We start from the raw sequence: 19,144 nt of genomic DNA, 5'->3' as shown, positions 1-19,144 counted from the left end.
GAGACTTTCCCGCGGGGCCACGTGACTCCCCCAGAGCCCCTCTGCCCTCTGCCCTTGAGCCCTGCCTGCCCTGTTCACTCCCGATCTCTGCTCTCGGCCCGCAGGCTTCATCATCTACTTTGGCTACGGTCTGTGGCACAGCGAGGAGGCGTCCCTGGCCGCCGAGCAAGCAAGGACTCCTGACGGCAATCTGGACCATTGCAAGTGACACACAGCCCCGCCCCCAGAGGTGGCAGCAGCCCCGAGGGGTGCCCGCAGAGGTCCCGGGAGCACCTCGCTCTCTCCATCAGTGCGTCAGGACCCCCCCACATCCAAGCCCCACCGCAGCAGAAGGTGCAGCTACTTGAAACGCAGCCTCGGCCCACAGCCCGTGTGTCTTGCACAGACTTGCCCCGTGGCAGGTGGCACCAGGTCCCAGTCACCTCTCTCAGCTCCCCGGCTGGGGCCATTTGGCTGTGGTTTCCACTGTGTCTCCTGACATCCCTCTGAACAAAGAGAACAGCTCCTGTCCTCGCCGGCTCTGTGTCCGTGCTGCTGCGGCCGCAGAATGGCGGCCACCTTTTCTCGTCACCTTGGGAGTCCAGCCCCCCCCCTCCCCCCCCCGCAGGACCGCTCTGGCACTGAACACGTGCATACTCCACACTTTCCGCAGCCACCTCCCTGCCCAACCCTGAAGGCCGACCGTACACGCAGGATGAGTCGCCCAGTGTGTCCCCAGTAGTGCTACCCCCGGAGCCAAAGGACAGCTTAGAAAGGAGAAGCGGGACTGGTTTCCTTCTCCCACTCCTGTCCTCTGTGCTGCCAGAAGGGGTCGTGAGGAACGTGAGCCCTCCCTCACTTCCTCTTCCTGGCAGCGGCTCTGCCCCGACTGCTGACGGAACCCGGCCCGCTCCACGGTGGCACCGAGGCCCCTGCGGGAACCAGGCGGAAGGACCGAGGGCTGGCCGGCTCCGCTCCTCACGCCTGAGCACAGGGCCGTCCGCCAGGTGTACTCCCTCCGGGCCCAGGCCAGTTCTTGCTGCTTCTGGCGTCTTGCACGAAGGCGGCGTGTCCCGAGCAACCGGAACGTGACGCTGCGTTTACGTAGGCCTGGCCTGAGATCAGCAGAGCTTAGAGCGCTGTTCTCTGTGGGTCTCTGCCAAGCGCTGACTCCCTCCCTCTGGCGCGTGCGGGTCCGTTTCTCGAGTGTTGCCAGGCTCCCAAGGCAGGCGTCTGCTCCTCCTGACACGACGGTGGCCGGTCCTCCCAGCTGCTTCTGGCCCCTGAGGTGATCTCTTTGGCCCTTCTCTTCTATGTAATCGAGCTGAGTCCCGTTAGCATCTGTGAATCGCTCCAAATTAAGTTGGCGCTTAGTATTAACTTGGAAAATGGCCAAATATTTACTCGGTGTGGGGTCCGCGCGTGAGAATTTGGGGTCCTGTTGCTGTCCCTGTCGTGTATCTATTGTCCACATGCTGCAGGTTTGTATATGGGTTTGCAGCCCGGGCGCGGACCTCCTGTCCCCATAAGTTTTAAGCTGGAGAGCCAGCTGGGGTCCCTGTACACAGCGTGCCCCCTCCCACGCACTGGAGCACTCCGTGGCTCACACACTTCTTGCGGACAGGAGCCTGAGGAAACCCGAGCACGGATTCCATCTTCCTTCCCATTCGAGTGTGGCTCAGGAGCCAGAAGGGCCCCCTGTTGATGGCCGGTGAGGGACACGGGCGTGCGGATCCCCCGGAAAATGTAGATGCTGCTTTTGAAGCCCAGACTCCCTCCCATTTCTTCCCCTTCTGGCCTTTGACACAAATATGGTAGAACAAAGCCTGATAAATCGGCGGCACTTGTCTCCTCTCCCTCGGTAGCTCCTGGAGAGAATTGCAGGAATTCATGAAGTGGCCAGATGGCAGGGTCAGTCGGTGGGGGGTGGCGGCCCGCCTCTGCTCTGGGCCCCGGTCGCCGTGCCGGAAGCTTTATTCTAAATTATCATTTGTGAATGTTACAGAGGGAGGGGCCTGAGAGCCCAAAGCGTGGGTTTCCAAAGAAAGATACTTAAATTTATGTAGATTGGTGCTGTACAATATTTTGATAAATATTAACTTATTTTTGGGGGGTTCTTCTTGTCTGCTGTCTTGTAGGGTTTGTTAGCTGTTTGTTTGCTTGATTCGTCTGTTGTTCTTCCACATAGGCAAAGAGAACTTGAGGGAAAGAGAGTGCCCAAGACGGAAGGCGGAGGGAAGAGAAAAAAAAATTTTTTTTTAACTTTAATTTCTCTTTCTGAAATGTCTGTGCAAGAGAGCACACAACAGACTGTGTATACAGTTGACGTTTCAGCTGGCATCGTGGATCGTTCTAGCAACCGACAAGGTGTGTTTGCCTGATAACAGACAACACGCCGCGGGGTGAGGGCCTCCTGGCGCGTGAGTCTCCCCCTTCCTCACCCCAAAGCCGGCAAGTGCCTCAGCGAGGCTCACCCGCGCGGTGGTGCAAAGCCCCCGCTGCCTCCCCTGTCAGGGCCAGGAGCCTCCCGCTTAGGACAGGACACCTGAGGGGGCATGGATACATAGTTGGCGAGGTCACCGCGCTTCTGTTGAGAGTAGCTTCTGTGCGGTTGCCAGAGCTTTCCTCTCCTGTACACGAGGACGGTGATGTCGCGAGCGCCGTTTGGGGTAAGCCTCCCCCGTGTGGACAGGCTTTTTCTTACCCCGGCCTTCATGCCTTCCCCGCAAACACACACACACACACACACACACACACACAGGCAAGAAATACCCACCAGAAGCGCCCGACAGTTGGCCTTCCCCCCCACGCCCGCCTCCCCAGTCCAAGCAAGACTGACTCTCGGTGTCATGTCTTGGCCACTATTTTCCCGCATCGCCAGAAATTCCGCGCTTCTAGAGATGCCCTTCGGGGACGTTGTGTCTGCTTTTATCTGTGGCCCAGCCCCTTTTGTGTTGAGTAAGCAGCCCTTCCTGCCTCCCGTGGTCCCCCCGCCCCACGTGTTCTCACGACCCCGTGAAGACTCACAAAGAAGCGAGCCGTGGAGCCCCAGGACCTCTGCTGAAGAGCGAGGGGTGCGAGGGGTCGCCGGGGAGGCAGTCGGGCTCCGCGGGTGGGGGAGGCCGAGCCCGCTTCCAGGAGGAGGACCGTCAGCGGGAGATTGGGCCTCTGCACACGCCTCAGCCTGCCCCACCGGTTCACACCCCTCAGCCCAACTCTGGGCCCCGTTTGTTTTTCCAAGCCAATAGCGGGGAGCGACAGGGCCATCTTTCCCAGGCTGTTTCGGAAGGACTGCTGAACTGATACTGTTGCCAGAGCCCCTCGGCCCCCTGACTCGTGGTTTTGCTCCACTGAGCCACCCCTGTCAGGACATGGTCCCAGGTGCTGGTGCTGTGGTTCGGGTATCACAGCGCCCCTGCCTGCCACGTGCCCACAGGTGACCGCACCGCGGCGGGGGCTTCACCCACCCCGAGCTCCTCAGGCCCTGGCCCGCTCCCGTGTGCACACCCGGACGAGGCATCTGGCGGTCGTTCGTGGGGCTTCCTGCGTGGCCGTGGCCGTGGCCGCGACCTGGCCTCTGCTCTCTCCCCGCCCCTCCGTCCCTGCCATCCCCACCACTGAGCGGGCGTTCTGAATTGACTGAGGTTTGCAGTCTGCCCAGGATGGCCCCGAGCCTAACACCGGTACAGCACAGGGGCAGAATCTGGGCTCCTTGGGGGCGTGTGGGCATGCCTCGTAAAGGCCCCACCCAACTAGGTGGGCTCGTGGGCATTTCAGGGGCCTCGCCAACCTGCTGGCTCTGTGCCAGGACCCATCTTCTGGATTCACGTGTCCTGCTTTCACACATCTAGTACGAGCCGATTGCTCTGTCGGCTCCCTAGGGCCATCTCCGTGCCAGGCCCCATCCCCGAGGTGTTCTGGCACGGATGGAGAAGTGTTTCCAGGCACGTCGGCACTCTGCCGGGCACAGGTGTACGACGCTTGTGTGCGGAACTGTTACAGAGTTACCAGCAGATGGAACTGAATATGTGTTACGTATATTTGTCACGTATAATTTAAGATGGGTGTTTGCCATCGTCACGAGAGTATTGTAAGTAAGGCTCCTTAGGGAGAGTGAGAGACCTTTTGTTGGACTCTTGTGGACTTTTTTTTTTTGGTAATGAAGTGCTTTATCCAGTGGTGCAAGAGGCTACACTCCGTATTTCATCATCAGAGTTATGATGCCTAATGGGTTTGTAAGGCAAAAAAAAAAAAAAAAAAAGTCAACTGACTTTGATACTATATTCATCACTAGAATCCAGAGTGTTTATGTGCCCGTCGCTTCATTGAGTGGCAGTGCTCTCTTTCAAGAGGGACGGGGACCAGCCAAGGGTCTCAGGGCACAGTTATCAAGGACCCCTCCTGGATCACCCTGTAAGTGTGTTGAACTGCCGGCTGAAAAACCCACATGAAATAAAGACCTTGGCTGTGAAGTCCAGATTGAATTTCTCAGGGTATGAGCATGTCCCACAGGGTCAGGAAGACGCGCTAAGACTTTGTTAAATTATTAACAAGGTATATGACTTTGTGTTTCTTGATGACAGACTTTTTTCTTTTTTAAAGTTTGGGATTTATTTTCCCATTTGAGAAGTTGTAATATATGTATTTAAAATAAGTTTCCCGCTTAAGTTGTGCCTTTCAGCGTCGATGGATCTAAGAAGCACAGAGGGTGATGATCCTGGTGAGGGCTGGTTTATTATCAAACCTGAAGAGCTGTGGTTTCTCCAGTAAATTTTTTCTTCTTCTGAACGTGCAGCCGTTGTTAAAAGAATTGTGTTTCTTATTCTGTAAATTGTATAATGTTTTTTGCTTGTTTGATGTTCTATTTTTCTAATAGTTTTCTTATAGTTTCTTACAATTGTGATACTAGATTAAGATTCTGACACCCAACTGCAAAGCAGCCTGTCTCTGCTGGCCCCTCCTGGTTTTATTTTAAGGACAAGCGTATAGGTCATCCATCACCTTTAAAAAAAATGTGAAACTCTGCTCTGTATCCCATTTTTGCTGACAACACTGTATGTTGACAACCTCCTACTATATGTTGTAAAGTCAAACTATTTTGTGGTACATTATCTCATGCTTCTGCAAACTCTAATAAATTCTGTCTACGGCTACAGTGTGTTCTCAAGCATTGTGGCCGCTCCTGGCTGGGTCCCCAAGCCTGGCAGTGCCCCATAGAGAGTTCCAGATCTCGCCCTTTGCTTCTTGAGTATTTTCCCGTTTCCCTACAGCCGGATGTTGTAATGCCCCGTTTTCCTTCGGCCATTTGGTGGAAAGCCTCATTCCATGAAATAGCACCTCAACCAGGGAATCCCCCCTCCCCCCAGCACTCATTTAGGATCCCCTGCGCTATCTCCCCACCTCCCACTCTTTCCACACTTGGCTTGCGTTTGGGCGGGGAAGGCTTCCCACCAAGGTTTCCGCCAGCCAGGGCGTAAAGCCGCTCATCAGCCAAAGCACTTGGCGCCAGTGTGGCCCAACCGCCTTGCATTGCGCACCTTAGCCTGGCACTTCCCAGGAACTGCCCCTTCCCCCCACCCCCGTTCCCCCCCTGAGGAAGGAAGCATTTGCTTGCACAGGAGACAGATTCGGTCCACTGGCCTTAACAGACACTAGGATGCAATGATTTGGTGATCACGCTGGGAGGTGTGTTGCCCGGGGAAGGCAAGGCCCGACCTTGGCATCTTCTCAGCGGACACCCTGCACCCTAGGAGAGGAAGGAGAGGAAGCAGGGGGCCGCTGCTGGTTTCACAGTATCTGTCCGCAAGACCCCCGGCCCATCTCGGGGCCCATCCGCCACACGGCGCACCAGGCCACGGAGCTTGGACCTTGCGCGGCATCCCCGCTCCGCACCCGGGGGTGTGCAGTGTGGCCCGGCCGCGGGCAGGCGGGAGTCCCCTTGGTCGTCCCCCGGGCGACTCCCGGCGAGCGCTCTCTCCGTCAAAGGCTCTGCTGACAGTTTGCGGACGCCGGGGAGCGCCCCGCGGTCCCGCACCCGGCGAAGGCCACGTGGGCCGGTCCCTTCCGGCTCCTTTACGCCGCCGCCGCCGCCGCCGCCGCCGAGAGTCCGCCCCTGGGAGCGCCAGGCGGAGCCCCGTTCCCGCGGCGCCGCAGCGCCACCTAGCGGCCGGCACGGCGCGGGGCGAGCGGCCCGAGGAGGAGTCCCCAGCCGGGCGTCAGTCGTTTCGCAGGAAAGCCTGAGCCCACAGGGGATTCCAACTCGGGACGCCTGAGGGGGAGCCCCCTGGAGCAAGCCGTGCCTCTCACGGTTTGGTTACGAGACGCTTCCGGCGAATCAAAAGCCGCCTCCGAACAGCTGGGCACCGGCGGCCACGAGGAAGCCTCCCGAACTCCTCGCCGGCCTCCAGCCTGCGCGGGGGGAGGGGGGGGGCGCGGCCGCCTATTCCAGCGCGGCCCTGCTCGGCCACCGAACAGAGCCGGCGACGGCTGGACCACCAACCGTGGGCCGCCCTGTCCGCCCCTCTTCCGGAGGGAATAGTTTCGTCTTACAAAGTGCGGCTGCCCCTCGAGCCGGAGACGCCGCTGTTGACGACAGTGCCACGTGGCGGGGGGGGGGGGGGGGGCGGGGGGCGGAAGTGTCGCTGCGTCCGGCACCTAAACCGCGGTGGCTCCAGGACGGAGTGGGGGCCGAGAGAAGTTATGAAGCTTGGACTTTCCCGTGGAGGTTTCAGATTCTACTCCTTGGAACGATGACGTTCCCGAGCGCCTGCTTAGATGGCAGCCCCCCGCAGGGTGGCGGGAGAGGGGGGACCGGGACACGACCCTGCCACATTAGTGTGGGTGCAGTTAACCCAAGAGACCACTGTGCGCACAGCGGGGGGGGGGGGGGGGCGGGCGTGCAGGGGCAGCGTGCTGTGCTCGGGGATCTGGGAGTGTGGGTGCTCCTGGCAGGCGGCCGGGGGTGGGGAGGCAAGACCCACAGGACGCCTGGCGGGGGCCCTCGGTCACGTGCAGCCCGGTGGTCCCCGCTGAGAGCCGCGCACCACCCGACCCCCCACCCCCCCACCCTCACCCCGTGGTGCCCACACTGGCAAAACTTGCACCTGCCCTTCCCGAGCACGTCTAACCTCCAGGCTGAGCGGGAAGAATGGGCCCCGGCTGTCCTGCCGCTGCCTCCAGGAGTTTAAGAGAAGCCACCTGGCTTTTAAATAAGTGACTCAGCCAACCTCAGTGAATTAACTCCGTCTTCACAACGGGGACAGCTTACCAGCCTTTCATGATTTTTTTTTTTTTTTAAGTATTGGGCCCAAAGTCTCCGGGACTCTGACTCTCGATGATCCCAGAGGCAATGACAGGGTGTGGTCCTCGAGTCATCGCTTGGTGGCCGGCCACTGAGGCTGCACGATGCGGCACCAGGCGCGGGAACAGCGTGCAGCTCCCACCGGCAGGTGCGAAGTATCCAGCTCTGAGGTTTCCACCCGACGTGAGCTCTTCCATCCCTCCCTTCTCTGAGATGATCCATTTTTCCTTTGCTTACCTCATGTGTAGGGGCAAGGACACTGGGGAAGTGGTTATTCTGAAAGGGGAAGACCCAAGACACCCCGGAGGAAACTAACAGGTTAGGACCGGTTGACGAGTCCATCACTAATAAGTAGGCAGTTGTCCTCAACAATCTGGAAGCACGGGTGACCCCGAGGGGACCTGTGGTGTCCCTCTCAGGTCTCCGAGTGACTCGGGATGGATCACCTGCGAAAAGTCTCTGGTTCAGCAACTGTTCGGGAGAGCAGACTCGAAGTCTCTCTAAATAGCTGTCCCTGCCACATGCCCTGCAAAACCTCCACGGGGAGCTGGCCTACCCGGGGGGGCTCCCTTGTAACCCCAAGGAGGGGGAGGCCCCCGTGGACACTCCGGGGTCCGGCTGGCCAGCCTGAGGCCGGGGGATGGTGGGGGCAAGCGCTTTCAGGTTGAAATGAGAGTGTCTTGGCTGCCCTCGGGATGTTGCAGGGAGAGCTGCAGAACTTTCCAGGGTCCTGTGTCCCGCCCCCACCCCCCTGGGGGAAGAAAGCCCAGGATAGGGAATTGCTGTAGCTGTGGACATTGCCACTCAAGGGAAAGGTCAGTGATGATCCAGATAAAACTGGATGGGACTTAGGACACATCAAACCGTCTGTGGGGTGGAAACATACCCCCGTCTGGGTCTGAATTTGAAATCAATGCTGAGGGGGACTATATACTCAATTTTCTGTGTCCCTTTCCAACTCACTCCAGCACCACCCCCCCCCAGCCCACCGAAGATGGCCTTGCAGAGCAGAGCCTCCGAGCTCTCTCAAGTCCAGGGCAGGGCTGCTGGAGATCGGGGCTGGGAGACAGCTGTGGGCACCTTGCACCTGCTGCGTCCGGGGAGAGGGGCTCTCGGTGACGGTCCCCTGACCCTGGCACACGCCGAAAAGGAACCCAGCCTGCGAAACACCTCCCTGCCTCCCTGCCTTGGATCCCCGGCCTGAATTTCCCGAAGCTTGAGAGGGCTAACGGTTACATCAAGTGCATGTCACAGAAGGTCCCTCAAGTTAATTTTAATATGCTTCAAACACAAATATGCAACACAGAAACTGGAGGGGCCAGATAAATAGCGTGTGGCCCCATCAAATACTCAGCAAGTGTGCCAGCCCGTCAGCCCCCTCCCCTCCCCTGACACCGCACCCCCCCCCCAGAACCTCATCCCACTTGTGGTGGGCGGGGGTGGGTGCAAGGGCACGGACATGTCTCCCGAACACCGGGAAGAGGCTGGTGAGGTTTGGTGGGTATGAGGCAGGCGGGGAAGGCTGCAGCATCCGTATGTGGAAACCATTCCAGCCTGGGAGGGGGCGCCAGGGGGACTTCCATGTCAGAGGTCCAAGTCCTAACGGGGTGGGAGGGATGGGGTGGGGGGAGGGGACGGGGCACAGCGGCTGCCGCCCCCCACGTTTCAGGATAGGAGCGACACGTGACGGGCGTCCGCGATGAAGGAAGGAGGCCAGAGCAACGTGGGAATTCGCTCAAGTACCCGAGGTCAGGGCTGGTTAGGGCAAAGCTCTAGTCCACCTAGCGAGGGATTACTTAGTTCTAACGTCTCTACAACTTTGCAATAGGCTACCACGCCGTCCGTCGCACGTTCTAATGTAACACTGAAACGCGTATTGCCGTGTAACTGCGTTTAGCAGGTGTCGTGATGGAAGCAGTTCCTGACTGGCAGCGCGGGGCTGCTGAGCCGTCCTCTGCAGGTGGCGCCTGCTAACAGAATAAATAATTGTGTCTTTCGTCAACGTGGCAGGATCTACTCTAACGGAATGCCCAACTCAATATCACAACATCATGCAGAGCCACCAAAGGAAAAAAGAAATGTTTCTTCAATGGGGATCCATCGTGTGGGTCCCTAGGATGGGCAGAGACCCTTGGAGGTTTGCGAGAAATGAGATGTAGCCGAGGCCGGCCAGCCTCGACTCACGCAAGGACCGCGGACGGGCCTGTCTTCAGGCTGGCTGCGTGCGTGCCGAGCAGGTTCCCTCCCCCCCCCCCCCCCCCGCAGGCCATTTCTTCCCGGCCCGGAGCATCCCTGCGTGAGTCTGCTGGCCTGGGGCAGGCTCAGAGGCAGCCCTGTGCTCGGGACGATTTTGAGGGGCCATCAGGAGAAAGCGCAGGGTCTTTGTCACCAACGGGAACCAAAGGCATCACTGCCGTCACCGTATCGACCGTCAAAACTACGTCTTTCTTTGTGTATTCTGCTCCTATACCTCCATAGCACTTACGGGGACAGCTTGCACGGTCTAAGTCTACCGATTCCGAGATGCATGCCAGTCCAGGAGCCAGGACCGCTGGCTGGCGGTTTCAGTGGGCTCCTCCATTGGGAAGAACCTCCTGGGCCTAAGAAGGGACCGCCGTCGGCTGTGGTACTGCTTGGTCGTCCGGCAGAAAACACGCCTGGCTTTGCGGGAGGTCATGTGACGGTCTAGCACAGCTTGGAACGGATCCCCCAGGATGGAAGGGCTGGTTGTCTAGAAGCTCCTGCCAGAACCCCTGAGCCACCTCAACGAACGGTGAGGGGGTTGAGTTACAGAACTGAAGGTCACCTATGACGTGGGGGCCCGGGGGCCCGTTTCGGTGGGTTGACCCTTTATGGAATCGCGTGAGAGCAAACGACACGGGGTGCTAGAGGACGCTTTCCTACTCTGTGCTCAGTCAAGATACAGATCGTACCAGCGGTTCTCCTTCCTGAGGATGGAGTGCGGATGGTCTTGGCCAACTCCAAGGCCATCCTCCCCCTCACTCTAGAAGGTCAGGCTCTTCCACATTTTCCCAAGGGTGCAAGAGCGTGACGACGGCTTCCAAGATGCCGCTTGGGTAAAAAGCAAAACTCGTGTTTACGAGACTGTAGATGAGCCACTGTCACGAGTGCCGTCCACGAGAAAAGCCAAACCCCCGAGGGGCTCCCCCCTCCCCGACCCTTCGCCACTCACGACAGGAGTAGTCAAAGTTAAAACTTGTGAATGGGATAATAGTGACCTCACATCATGTTGACTACGAAGCTGACTGTTCCGAAGGCAGTTACCGTTCACAGATCGCTGGTGTTTGTGTTAGAGGACCACTTGGTGGTAGGTTGCAAGGCGCTTCTTCTCTGTATCTTTTTTTTTTTTTTCCTTTTTCTATTTTGGGTAGAAATATTCCTGGGAAGCTAGATAGAAATGCATTTTCATTTCCCAATAATTCTTAGGCACAAGTTAGAAAACTGCTGACCTTCACCAAAATATGTCAGCACTTCGTGTTATAAAAAATGCAATTCAGAACCGCTGCATGTGTATATACGTGTATCTAAATATACACACAGGTCGGTGCAGTACACAATGGTTATTGAATGTATATTCAAAACTGAGCTATTTGTAACTAACCTGAAATTCTGCAGTGAAAGTTCATTGCTCGGGAACAACTGGAGTTTCTTTCTTTCTTTTGGCTCTAACTACGGTCAAACGTTTGCACATCAGACACTACCGTTTACGCTCTCCTAAGTGCCAATGCCAGGACAGTGTTACATGAGGATCGGAAGAGGACTTGGCTTAGAATGCAGCTAGGCAGCTACTGAGCATGCGTGCAGGGCCAGCCCCGGGCCGGCCCCTGGTCAATTCTCCCTCCAGGTAGGAGCCCCGGGTGGACAGGAGCCACGGCTCCCGCAGGCGGCGTGGCGGCGGCGTCATCTGGGCGTCGTGCTGACTCTGGCGGGAGAGGAGGGCCCCGAGGAGGAGCCGCGGTAAACAGGGGATGTGGGGGACAGTTTAACCGGGCTGGTCGGGTCCCCGGTTTGGAGCTTCCAAAGCAGCTCTTCGTTGGTTCGGCTCAGTCTCTTCTTCTCCTGGGTTTCTTTCTCCACGTATTCCTGGAGATTGGCATTTTCCTCTGACAGTTGTCTGCGGGAAGAGAGTAAGAAACGATCGAGTAGCAGTCACGCCGGAAGGCACCTACCTTGAGATCCGCCAGGCCAGTGGGTTTGAGGCAAGCGAGGGGGCTGTACGTGGGGGGACAGGGACAAGGGGGACCACGGTGACCAAGAACCTCGGGTTGAAACGTGAGTTCCGCTCATCCCACCGACACGTCTGTTCCCAGAGTCTCTCCGTCGACACCCGGTCGGCTCCCAGTCCCTCTGCCCGGTCAGGGGGAGGCGCTGGCTGTCCGGCAGACAGAGCAGATGCCAAGGCAGAAGAGGACGGGAGAGGAGTGGGGGGCTGGTGTGGGTGTGCCGCCCAGGAGGCTCACAGACAGTGGCGACCGACAAGGACAGCACAGGGACGGTGCTGTCTGCCTCGGGGCAAATCTCGGCCTCCCCGCCCCTGGCCTGGGTCTCCAGGAGAGCAACCTGCCTTCCCTTGCTGCAAACGCTCGCTGCGTCGGCCTGCCTGCTGGGCTAGGCGCCCTCGAGGACAAGGGCCAGAGCCTTCTTCTCTGAGTCCCCGGCGTCCAGCCTGGGGCCCGGCCACAGCAGACGCTCCGTGAACGTCTGCTGATGAGGGATGCCTGATGAAGAATGAATGGATGCGGTCTGTGCCGTCTGCCAGGAAGTGTGAGTTGCTTGCTTTGTGGCATTAAAAACTGACGGTGCCTTTGAGGACCTGACCGGGATAAGGACACAGGTGTTTTGCAGCTGGCTGGACTGAGCCTGGGAAGTCACCTTGCTCACGTAAGGCCCAGACCTGTTCTTTGGACCGGGGTGCCTTTGTGATTTGCAGGGGAGGCACGGGGTTGCCCAGGCGGGGAGGAGGCTCTGGCTCCCCCCACCCCCGCCCCTCCCCTGCTCAGGCTGTCAGCAGTGGGGTCTTGCCGCCCCTGCTGGAGGGGAGGTCACAGACCTGCTCCCTGCACAGTCTCCCCTGTGAGCTTCTGCGGTGGTAATGAAATGCCAGCACCAGGAGCTCAGCTGTGGACGCTGTGTGTGCGTGCGTGCGTGTGTGTGTTTCGTGTGTTCTTTTATTTTATTTTATTGTTTAATGTTTCTATTTTTGAGACAGAGAGAGAGCGTGAGCAGGGGAGGGGCAGAGAGAGAGGGAGACACAGGATCCGAAGCAGGCTCCAGGCTCTGAGCCGTCGGCACAGAGCCCGACGCGGGGCTCGAACCCACGGAGGGCAAGATCATGACCTGAGCCGAAGTCGGACGCTCAACCGACTGAGCCACCCAGGCGCCCCAATGTTTCGTGCGTACTGACTGTTCTGTCCACCAGCCGGACACTCCCCTGTCCCCCTCCCTCTCCTTGGGCCTCCCTGTTCCCCAGGACACGCCAGTATTGAAATTAGACCAGAGAATGACCCTACAATGGCCTCCAAGTGTCCAAGCGAAAGGGAGAGTAACACATTTCTCACTTGATGTCAAAAGGGTAGCGAGGAAGGCACGTTGAAAGCCTCGACAGGCTGAGAGCTGGGGCCTCTTGCGTCAAATGGGCAGCCAAGTTGTGAGTGCAAAGGGAAGGTTCTTGAAGGGACGTTAGAAGTGCCACCCCAGCGAACACACAAACGATAGGAAAGTGAAACGGCCTTCTTGCTGATGCGGAGAAAGTGTGGGTGGTCCGAATAAAAGATCAAACCAGCCGCAGCATCCCCTTAAGCCAAAGCCTACTCCAGAGCGAGGCCCTAACTCCCTTCAATTCTGTGAAAGCAGAGAGAGGTGAGAAAGCTGTAGAAGAAGAGTCTGAAGCTATGGAGGTGGGTTCGTGAGGCTTATGAAGGAAGCCATCTCCATAACCTAGAAGTTCAAGGTGAAGCAGCAAGTGTTGGTGCAGCAAGTTACCCAGAAGGTCTGGCTAAGACAATTCATGAAGGTGGCTACACTGCACAACAGGTTTTCAGTGTAGACAAAAGAGCCTTCTGTTGGCAGAAGATGCCATCGAGGACTTTCACAGCCAGAGACGGAAGTCAGTGCCTGGCTTCAAAGCTTCAAAGAACAGATGACGTGCTCGTAAGAGGCTAACGCAGCTCATGACCCAAGTTGAAGCCAGCGCTCACGGGCCGTCCCGAAAATCCTGGGGCCCTTCAGAATCATGCTAAATCCACTCTGTGCTTTATAAATGGAACAGCAAAGCCTGGATGACAGCACATCTGTTTACAACACAGTTTACTGAATATTTGGAGCCCACTATTGAGATCTGCCCCTCAGAAAAATGATTCCTTTCAAAATATTACTGCTCGTTGATGATGCGCTTGGTCACCCAAGAGCTCTGACGGAGATGTCGAACAAGATTAATGTTGTTTCCGTGCCTGCTACCACAACATCCATTCTGCAGCCCATGGATCAAGAAGTAATTTTGACTTTCAAGTCTTGTTCTTGAAGAAATGCGTTTGGTAAGCCTCTAGCTGCCATAGGGAGTGATTCCTCTGACAGATCTGGGCAAAATCGGTTGAAAACCTTCTGGAAAGGATTCACCATTCTAGATGTCATTAAGAACATTCACGAGTCGTGGGAAGGGGTCAAAATGTCAACATTTGCAGGCGTTTGGAAGAAGTTGATTCCCACCCTCGGGATGACTTTGGGGGGTTCAGGACGTCAGTGGAGGCAGTCGCTGCGGATGTGGTGGAAACAGCGAGAGAACCAGAACCAGAAGAGGGGCCTGAAGGTGGATGGCGTTGCCGCGATCTCGTGATAGGACGCGATCGGGTGAGGACTGCTTCTCGAGGCTGAGCAAGAATCGTGGTTTCTCGAGACGGACTCTACTTCTGCTGATGAAGATGCTGTGAAGCTTGTTGAAGCGACAAGGGATTTGGAATATCACACAAACTTAGTAGATAAAGCAGCAGCAGGATTTGAGAGGACTACCTCCAGTTTTGAAAGAAGTTCTACTGTAGGTGAAATGCTATCAAACAGCATCACAGGCTACAGAGCAGTCGTTCGTGAGAGGAAGAGTCCATCAAGGAGGCAAAATTCACTGTCGTCTTAAGAAACTGCCACGGCCACCCCAGCCTCCAGGAAGCCCACCCTGATCGGTCAGCGGCCATCAACATTGAGGCAAGACCCTCCCTCCACCAGCAAAAAGATTCTGACTCACTGAAACTTTAGATGATGGTTTGCATTTTTTGGCAATAAAGTCTTTGTAAGGTTGGGTTTTTAGACACAAGGGTATTTCACACTTACCAGATTACAGGAGAGTGTAAACTTCCCTTTTATACGGACTGGGTAACGACTCATTTGGGGAAAATTCATTTGACTGCTTCCCTGCGACACTTGCTGTCTTGGGGTGGTCTGGAACTTAAACTACAGTATCTCCGAGGTATGCCTATAACCTCCCGCGGGCCGACCGAGCCCCAACCCTGCTTTACTCCACATCCTTCCTTGAGAGCTGGAGCACCTCCGAGCAGGGGACTGAGAGGGGAACGCTATTACCCAGAATAGCTAGCCGCGTTCGGCTACACGGCTTCCCTGTGGCTTCTGCAACCCCCGCTGTCCGCTGGCCGGGCCGGCCCAGGAGAATGGCTCAGCGGCCGAGGGCCCCCCACGGGTCTGCCCAGCTCGGCTGACGCGGCTCAGGGGCTGCCTAGGTGGTTCTTCTCCTTTCCCTGGGGACGCTCAGCTGGCAGGTCTCTCCAAAACGCCCAGAAAGGAACCTTCCACCTCCCAGCTGCGTTGGAGACCCCTGCCACGCATCTCTGCCGATTTCGCTCGTTTCCCCCAAGGTGGGGACAACCGAGATGCAGACCCAGGGCACAGGCCGGGTGGCATACGTGGTGGTGTGTTTTGTCCTTCTCTTCATACGAGAAAGGCCGAGAGCCTGCGTGGGGAAGGCCTCACAGCTCGGAGGAGTGGGGCAAACTGGATGCTGGGACACAAACAGAGCCCTCAAAGAAGTGCTACGGCAAAGCCACTTTGTAGGTGACACACGCTTTAGGAAGCTCACACACCCAGGCCCCCCTACCTTGTGACAACGGTGTTCTGGTCGATCCTTGCTTTGAGGTCTTCGTTCTGCTGCTGGAGAACCTGGATCTTTTCTTCTAGAATAATGTTCTTTTCCGCCTATAAAAGACGCAGTGTTAAGAGGTTCTCAGCAAGGCTTCTGGGCTTTGGTTGTCAAGAACAGTGCTTGGCAGACTGCAGTTTGCGATGCCTTAGTGATCACAGAATCAAGTTAGAGGGGTGTGAGCAGCCTGTGTCTTTTAAACAGAACAGGACAGAAAATACCAGAGTGCAAACCATACGTAGTAATAAAACTATTATTGCTACACGTATTTTAGATATAAACATTTTTTTGACCTCTACTGTGCACATGCGTGCGTACATCAGGTTCCCGTGTAGAATACATTTCTCGTGGGGAGTGTCCCTGTTGTCAGAGGGGAGCTGTGAACACCGCTGGGACCTAGGGTGGCTGACGGGTCCCCGGGTTCTTCCTGACGGGTCAACTGCCCTACATCACAATCCCTGGCCCGGCGTGTTTGCACAATATGACATTCTGAATTAACGGAGGGGTGGGAATACAAATAGCGCGGATGCATTTTTTCCTTCTGAGGGTACGGGCAGCCAGGAACCCAAAGCCCGAGACTGGCTCGGTACATCATCAGAAACTAACGCCATCGGTGGTTAGTATCACCCTGCAACTTACGCCTTTTTCTCTGTCCGTGTGTCCCCCCAGGGCCCTGCTGAAGTACAGTTCCATTCTAAGATAAACTCAGAAATAAATTTTGTTTTGAAAAGAAAATGACAAATTCACCGCTGGGGAGTTGATCTCGGAAGAGAACTGTCACCCTCCCGCGAACAGGGCTGGGAGTCAGAGCCAACGGGCCGGGCTCTGTCGTAGCTCTTTAGTCAGGCCCTTGCCTTCAGCCTGCATCTGTGCTCCCAACGAATGGGAAGTGACTAAATTGGTCTTTTTTTTTTTTTTTTAATGCTGAAAGGTTTCTGCAAGGAGAAGTCACGCATGCTGGCAGAATGCCTGGCACATGGCTAAGAACAGCCAAATAAACCCCGAGGCTGGTGGGTGACCAGACAACTGAATGCGGATGGCCCAGCCTGGGGGCGGAGGGTCATGGGTCTCCGCGTGAGCCGGGCTGCATGGCACGGCTCGGAAGGGCAGGGCTCTGACTTTGCCGGGAAGCTCCACGTGGTCACCATCGCCCAGGATGCTGGCTATGGACAGTCACACCCCAGTCTGCCCCCATCCCACGCCATACAGCGAGGGACGCCTCACAAAGCAGAGGTGCTAGAAAGAGAGGACATGATGGCCGAATACGGCACGTGGTCCTAGATCAGCCCCTGGTGTGGGAAAAGGGGCGGCAAGGGATATCTCAGAGACAAACAGGGACAAACGTTCAAAGGTGAGATGAGATGATCCATCCCCGAGATGGCAAGTTAAAGGTCTGCGCGCTGGAAGAGAGCAGGATACGACCATCTGCACGTGGGGGGGGGGGGGGGGCACACCGTACAGAGCAAAAACTCTGGAAAGCGTTAGCCGTGGTGGGAAAGATATCTTAATCTCCTTATTCGCGTCTATCTCATAATTTTTTTATAATGCCCGTATTTTCTCTCTACAGCGTCAAAGTTAATTTTGAATATAGCAATCAAAAAGGAAGAACAGCGATCTGAGACCCCCGAGGCCAACCTCCACCTCAAGACGGTGTCTCCTTGGAAGCAGGCTGCTCTGCTTAGTGACTCTGACGACTGTCTCCAGCTCCAGCCCTTGTACGACCCTTGTGCCTGCAGGGGAGGGGAGTGAGCTCTGGGGCGCTCTGTTTCTCCCGCGGGCCCCTTTGCCAGTTCCATGGCTGAAGGGGGAGGCAGAGGGCAGGGACGGGAGCCCTGGGGCCAGGGCTCCCGCCCGGGTGGGCCACTTACAGGCTCTGGGTGAGATACACCCCCTTCCTATACGTCTGCATATACGTCTGCGAAATGAGGCTCCTGACAACACCCGCTCCAGTGGATCGCTCCAGTGGGTGGAAGAACCAACATATGGAAAGTGCTCTGCTCAGTCTGGCCACCCATCCCCCCAGGGAGGAGGGAGGAAGCAGCACTCCCCCAGGGCAGGAAGGCCGGATGGGGGGCTGGAGACAGGCCATCAGGAGGGCTCCCAGTTGCACAGAATGAAGTCACTTCAGTTCCCTTATTAGAACTCCTGGCTTCCCAGGGGTGCCTGGGTGGCTCGGACGGTTGAGCGTCGGACTTCGGCTCAGGGTATATGATCTCGCGGTTTGTGAGTTTGAGCCCCAAGTCGGGCTCACCGCTCTCAGTGCAGAGCCTGCTTTGGATTCTCTGTTCCCCTCTCTCTCTGCCCCTGCCCGCCCCCTCAAAAAAAAATACATATTTACATATACATATGTGCATACACACACACACACACACACACACACACACACACACACATATTAAATAAAAGAAACTCCTGGCTTCCTAAGGAAGGCCTGGAGACCAACCGTGGCATTTCTGCTCAGGTGTAAGCAATGGACAGGGAAGGGCCCACCGTCTGCAGGCTGTGAATCTATGATGCCAGTAAGACATACCATTCAGGTGACTGGAGCTCTCCCAAGGACGCAGGCCGACTCACCAGTTTTTCTAGTTCAATGATCTTCTTTTCCTGCTGGTGTATTTGCTGATTCTTCATCTCTAACACCTGCTTCAAACTCTTCATGTCTTCTTCCAAGTGCTGATAGGGAGCCAGTGCAATCTACAACGGCAGAGAGCGAGAGCCGGTCACCAGCGGTCCCAGCACAGCCCAGTATGCACCGGTGCCGTGAATCCGGTTAAATCTGGCCTTCCATAACAAGCTTCCCAGGAGGCCCCAGAGTGTCAGCATGGGCGCATTCACGGCCTTCCCTGATACAGACGCCCGCTGCTCTCCCCCTGGAAATGCCACGAGAGACCCAGCTCCCCGGGGAATGAGAGAGGTAAGGCCATCATCCACTGACCAGCCCGGAGGCTGGGATGGCTGGAGGCTGCCAGCCCATCCCCCAAAGGGAGCTCATGGAGGAAAAAGAGCAAACTCGACATTGACTTTTAACATTGGCCCAGACCACTTCATTCAGCAGACAGGCCAGGAGTCACAGGTCTCCCCTGTGTTCACGGGGAGTTGGGGGTGTGTGTGAGGGAGGGATTCTTGCATAGGAAGTGAGCAAAGTGGTTCTGAAAGCAGAAAAGGCGTTTCAGAAAAACAAACGCTAGAGTAAGGTTGCCAAGATGCAATAACTCAACAACAAAATACAGGACATTGACTTAAGGTTGAATTCCAGATACACCGCCTTTTTTTTTTTTTTTAAGTGTCAGTATCACATGGGATGTATTTCTGCTAAAAAAAAATTCACTTATTTATAATTCACACTACACTGGGCGTCATGTATGTTATCTGGCGACCCTCCATCAGAGGGAAGGAGTTTTGCCAGCTTTCCTGGAAAAAACTCCCCTCAAGTTACCAACGCAGCCATCGGGGGTACCTCCTGTGCGGGCCTAAACTACGGCTGGGGGAGAATGAGTGGAGGGGTGGGTCCCAGCCGGGGGGCGGGGGGGGGCGGGGAGAGCTCCCAGGCGGGGTGGAGCCCAGGTCAGGGACGGTGGCTGGGGAGTGGAATCTGGCAAAAATAACATGTCAGCGGAGAACCCCACAGCCGTCCCCTGTGTCAGGAGAGAGGCGTTGACGGGGACGTGTCCTGGCCAGCTGTCGCTCCAGCAGTGGATCGACAC

At 56.5% G+C, this 19,144-nt stretch overlaps 2 protein-coding genes across 4 annotated transcripts in view; one reads left to right on the top strand and one right to left on the bottom strand.

The window, feature by feature from the left end:
- SLC7A1 (solute carrier family 7 member 1) overlaps window positions 1-5,132 on the top strand; it is a 42,243-nt gene extending 37,111 nt beyond the window's left edge. The window contains exon 12 of the mRNA XM_043576048.1: window positions 105-5,132. Coding sequence (XP_043431983.1) covers window positions 105-208 — 104 coding nt within the window. The 3' untranslated portion in view covers window positions 209-5,132. The remainder of the gene's footprint in view (window positions 1-104) is intronic.
- A 5,671-nt stretch (window positions 5,133-10,803) lies between these two features.
- Window positions 10,804-19,144, bottom strand: part of MTUS2 (microtubule associated scaffold protein 2) — a 373,273-nt gene continuing 364,932 nt past the window's right edge. For all 3 annotated transcript variants that reach the window (XM_043576011.1, XM_043576018.1, XM_043576028.1), the window contains 3 exons: window positions 18,015-18,134; window positions 15,399-15,496; window positions 10,804-11,414 (listed from right to left, as the gene is read on the bottom strand). In XM_043576011.1, coding sequence (XP_043431946.1) covers window positions 11,201-11,414; window positions 15,399-15,496; window positions 18,015-18,134 — 432 coding nt within the window. In that variant the 3' untranslated portion in view covers window positions 10,804-11,200. The remainder of the gene's footprint in view (window positions 11,415-15,398; window positions 15,497-18,014; window positions 18,135-19,144) is intronic.

This window comes from Prionailurus bengalensis, chromosome A1, assembly GCF_016509475.1.
Source record: "Prionailurus bengalensis isolate Pbe53 chromosome A1, Fcat_Pben_1.1_paternal_pri, whole genome shotgun sequence".
Taxonomy (NCBI): Eukaryota; Metazoa; Chordata; class Mammalia; order Carnivora; family Felidae; genus Prionailurus; species Prionailurus bengalensis.
This window is presented reverse-complemented; position numbering and strand designations above follow the sequence as displayed.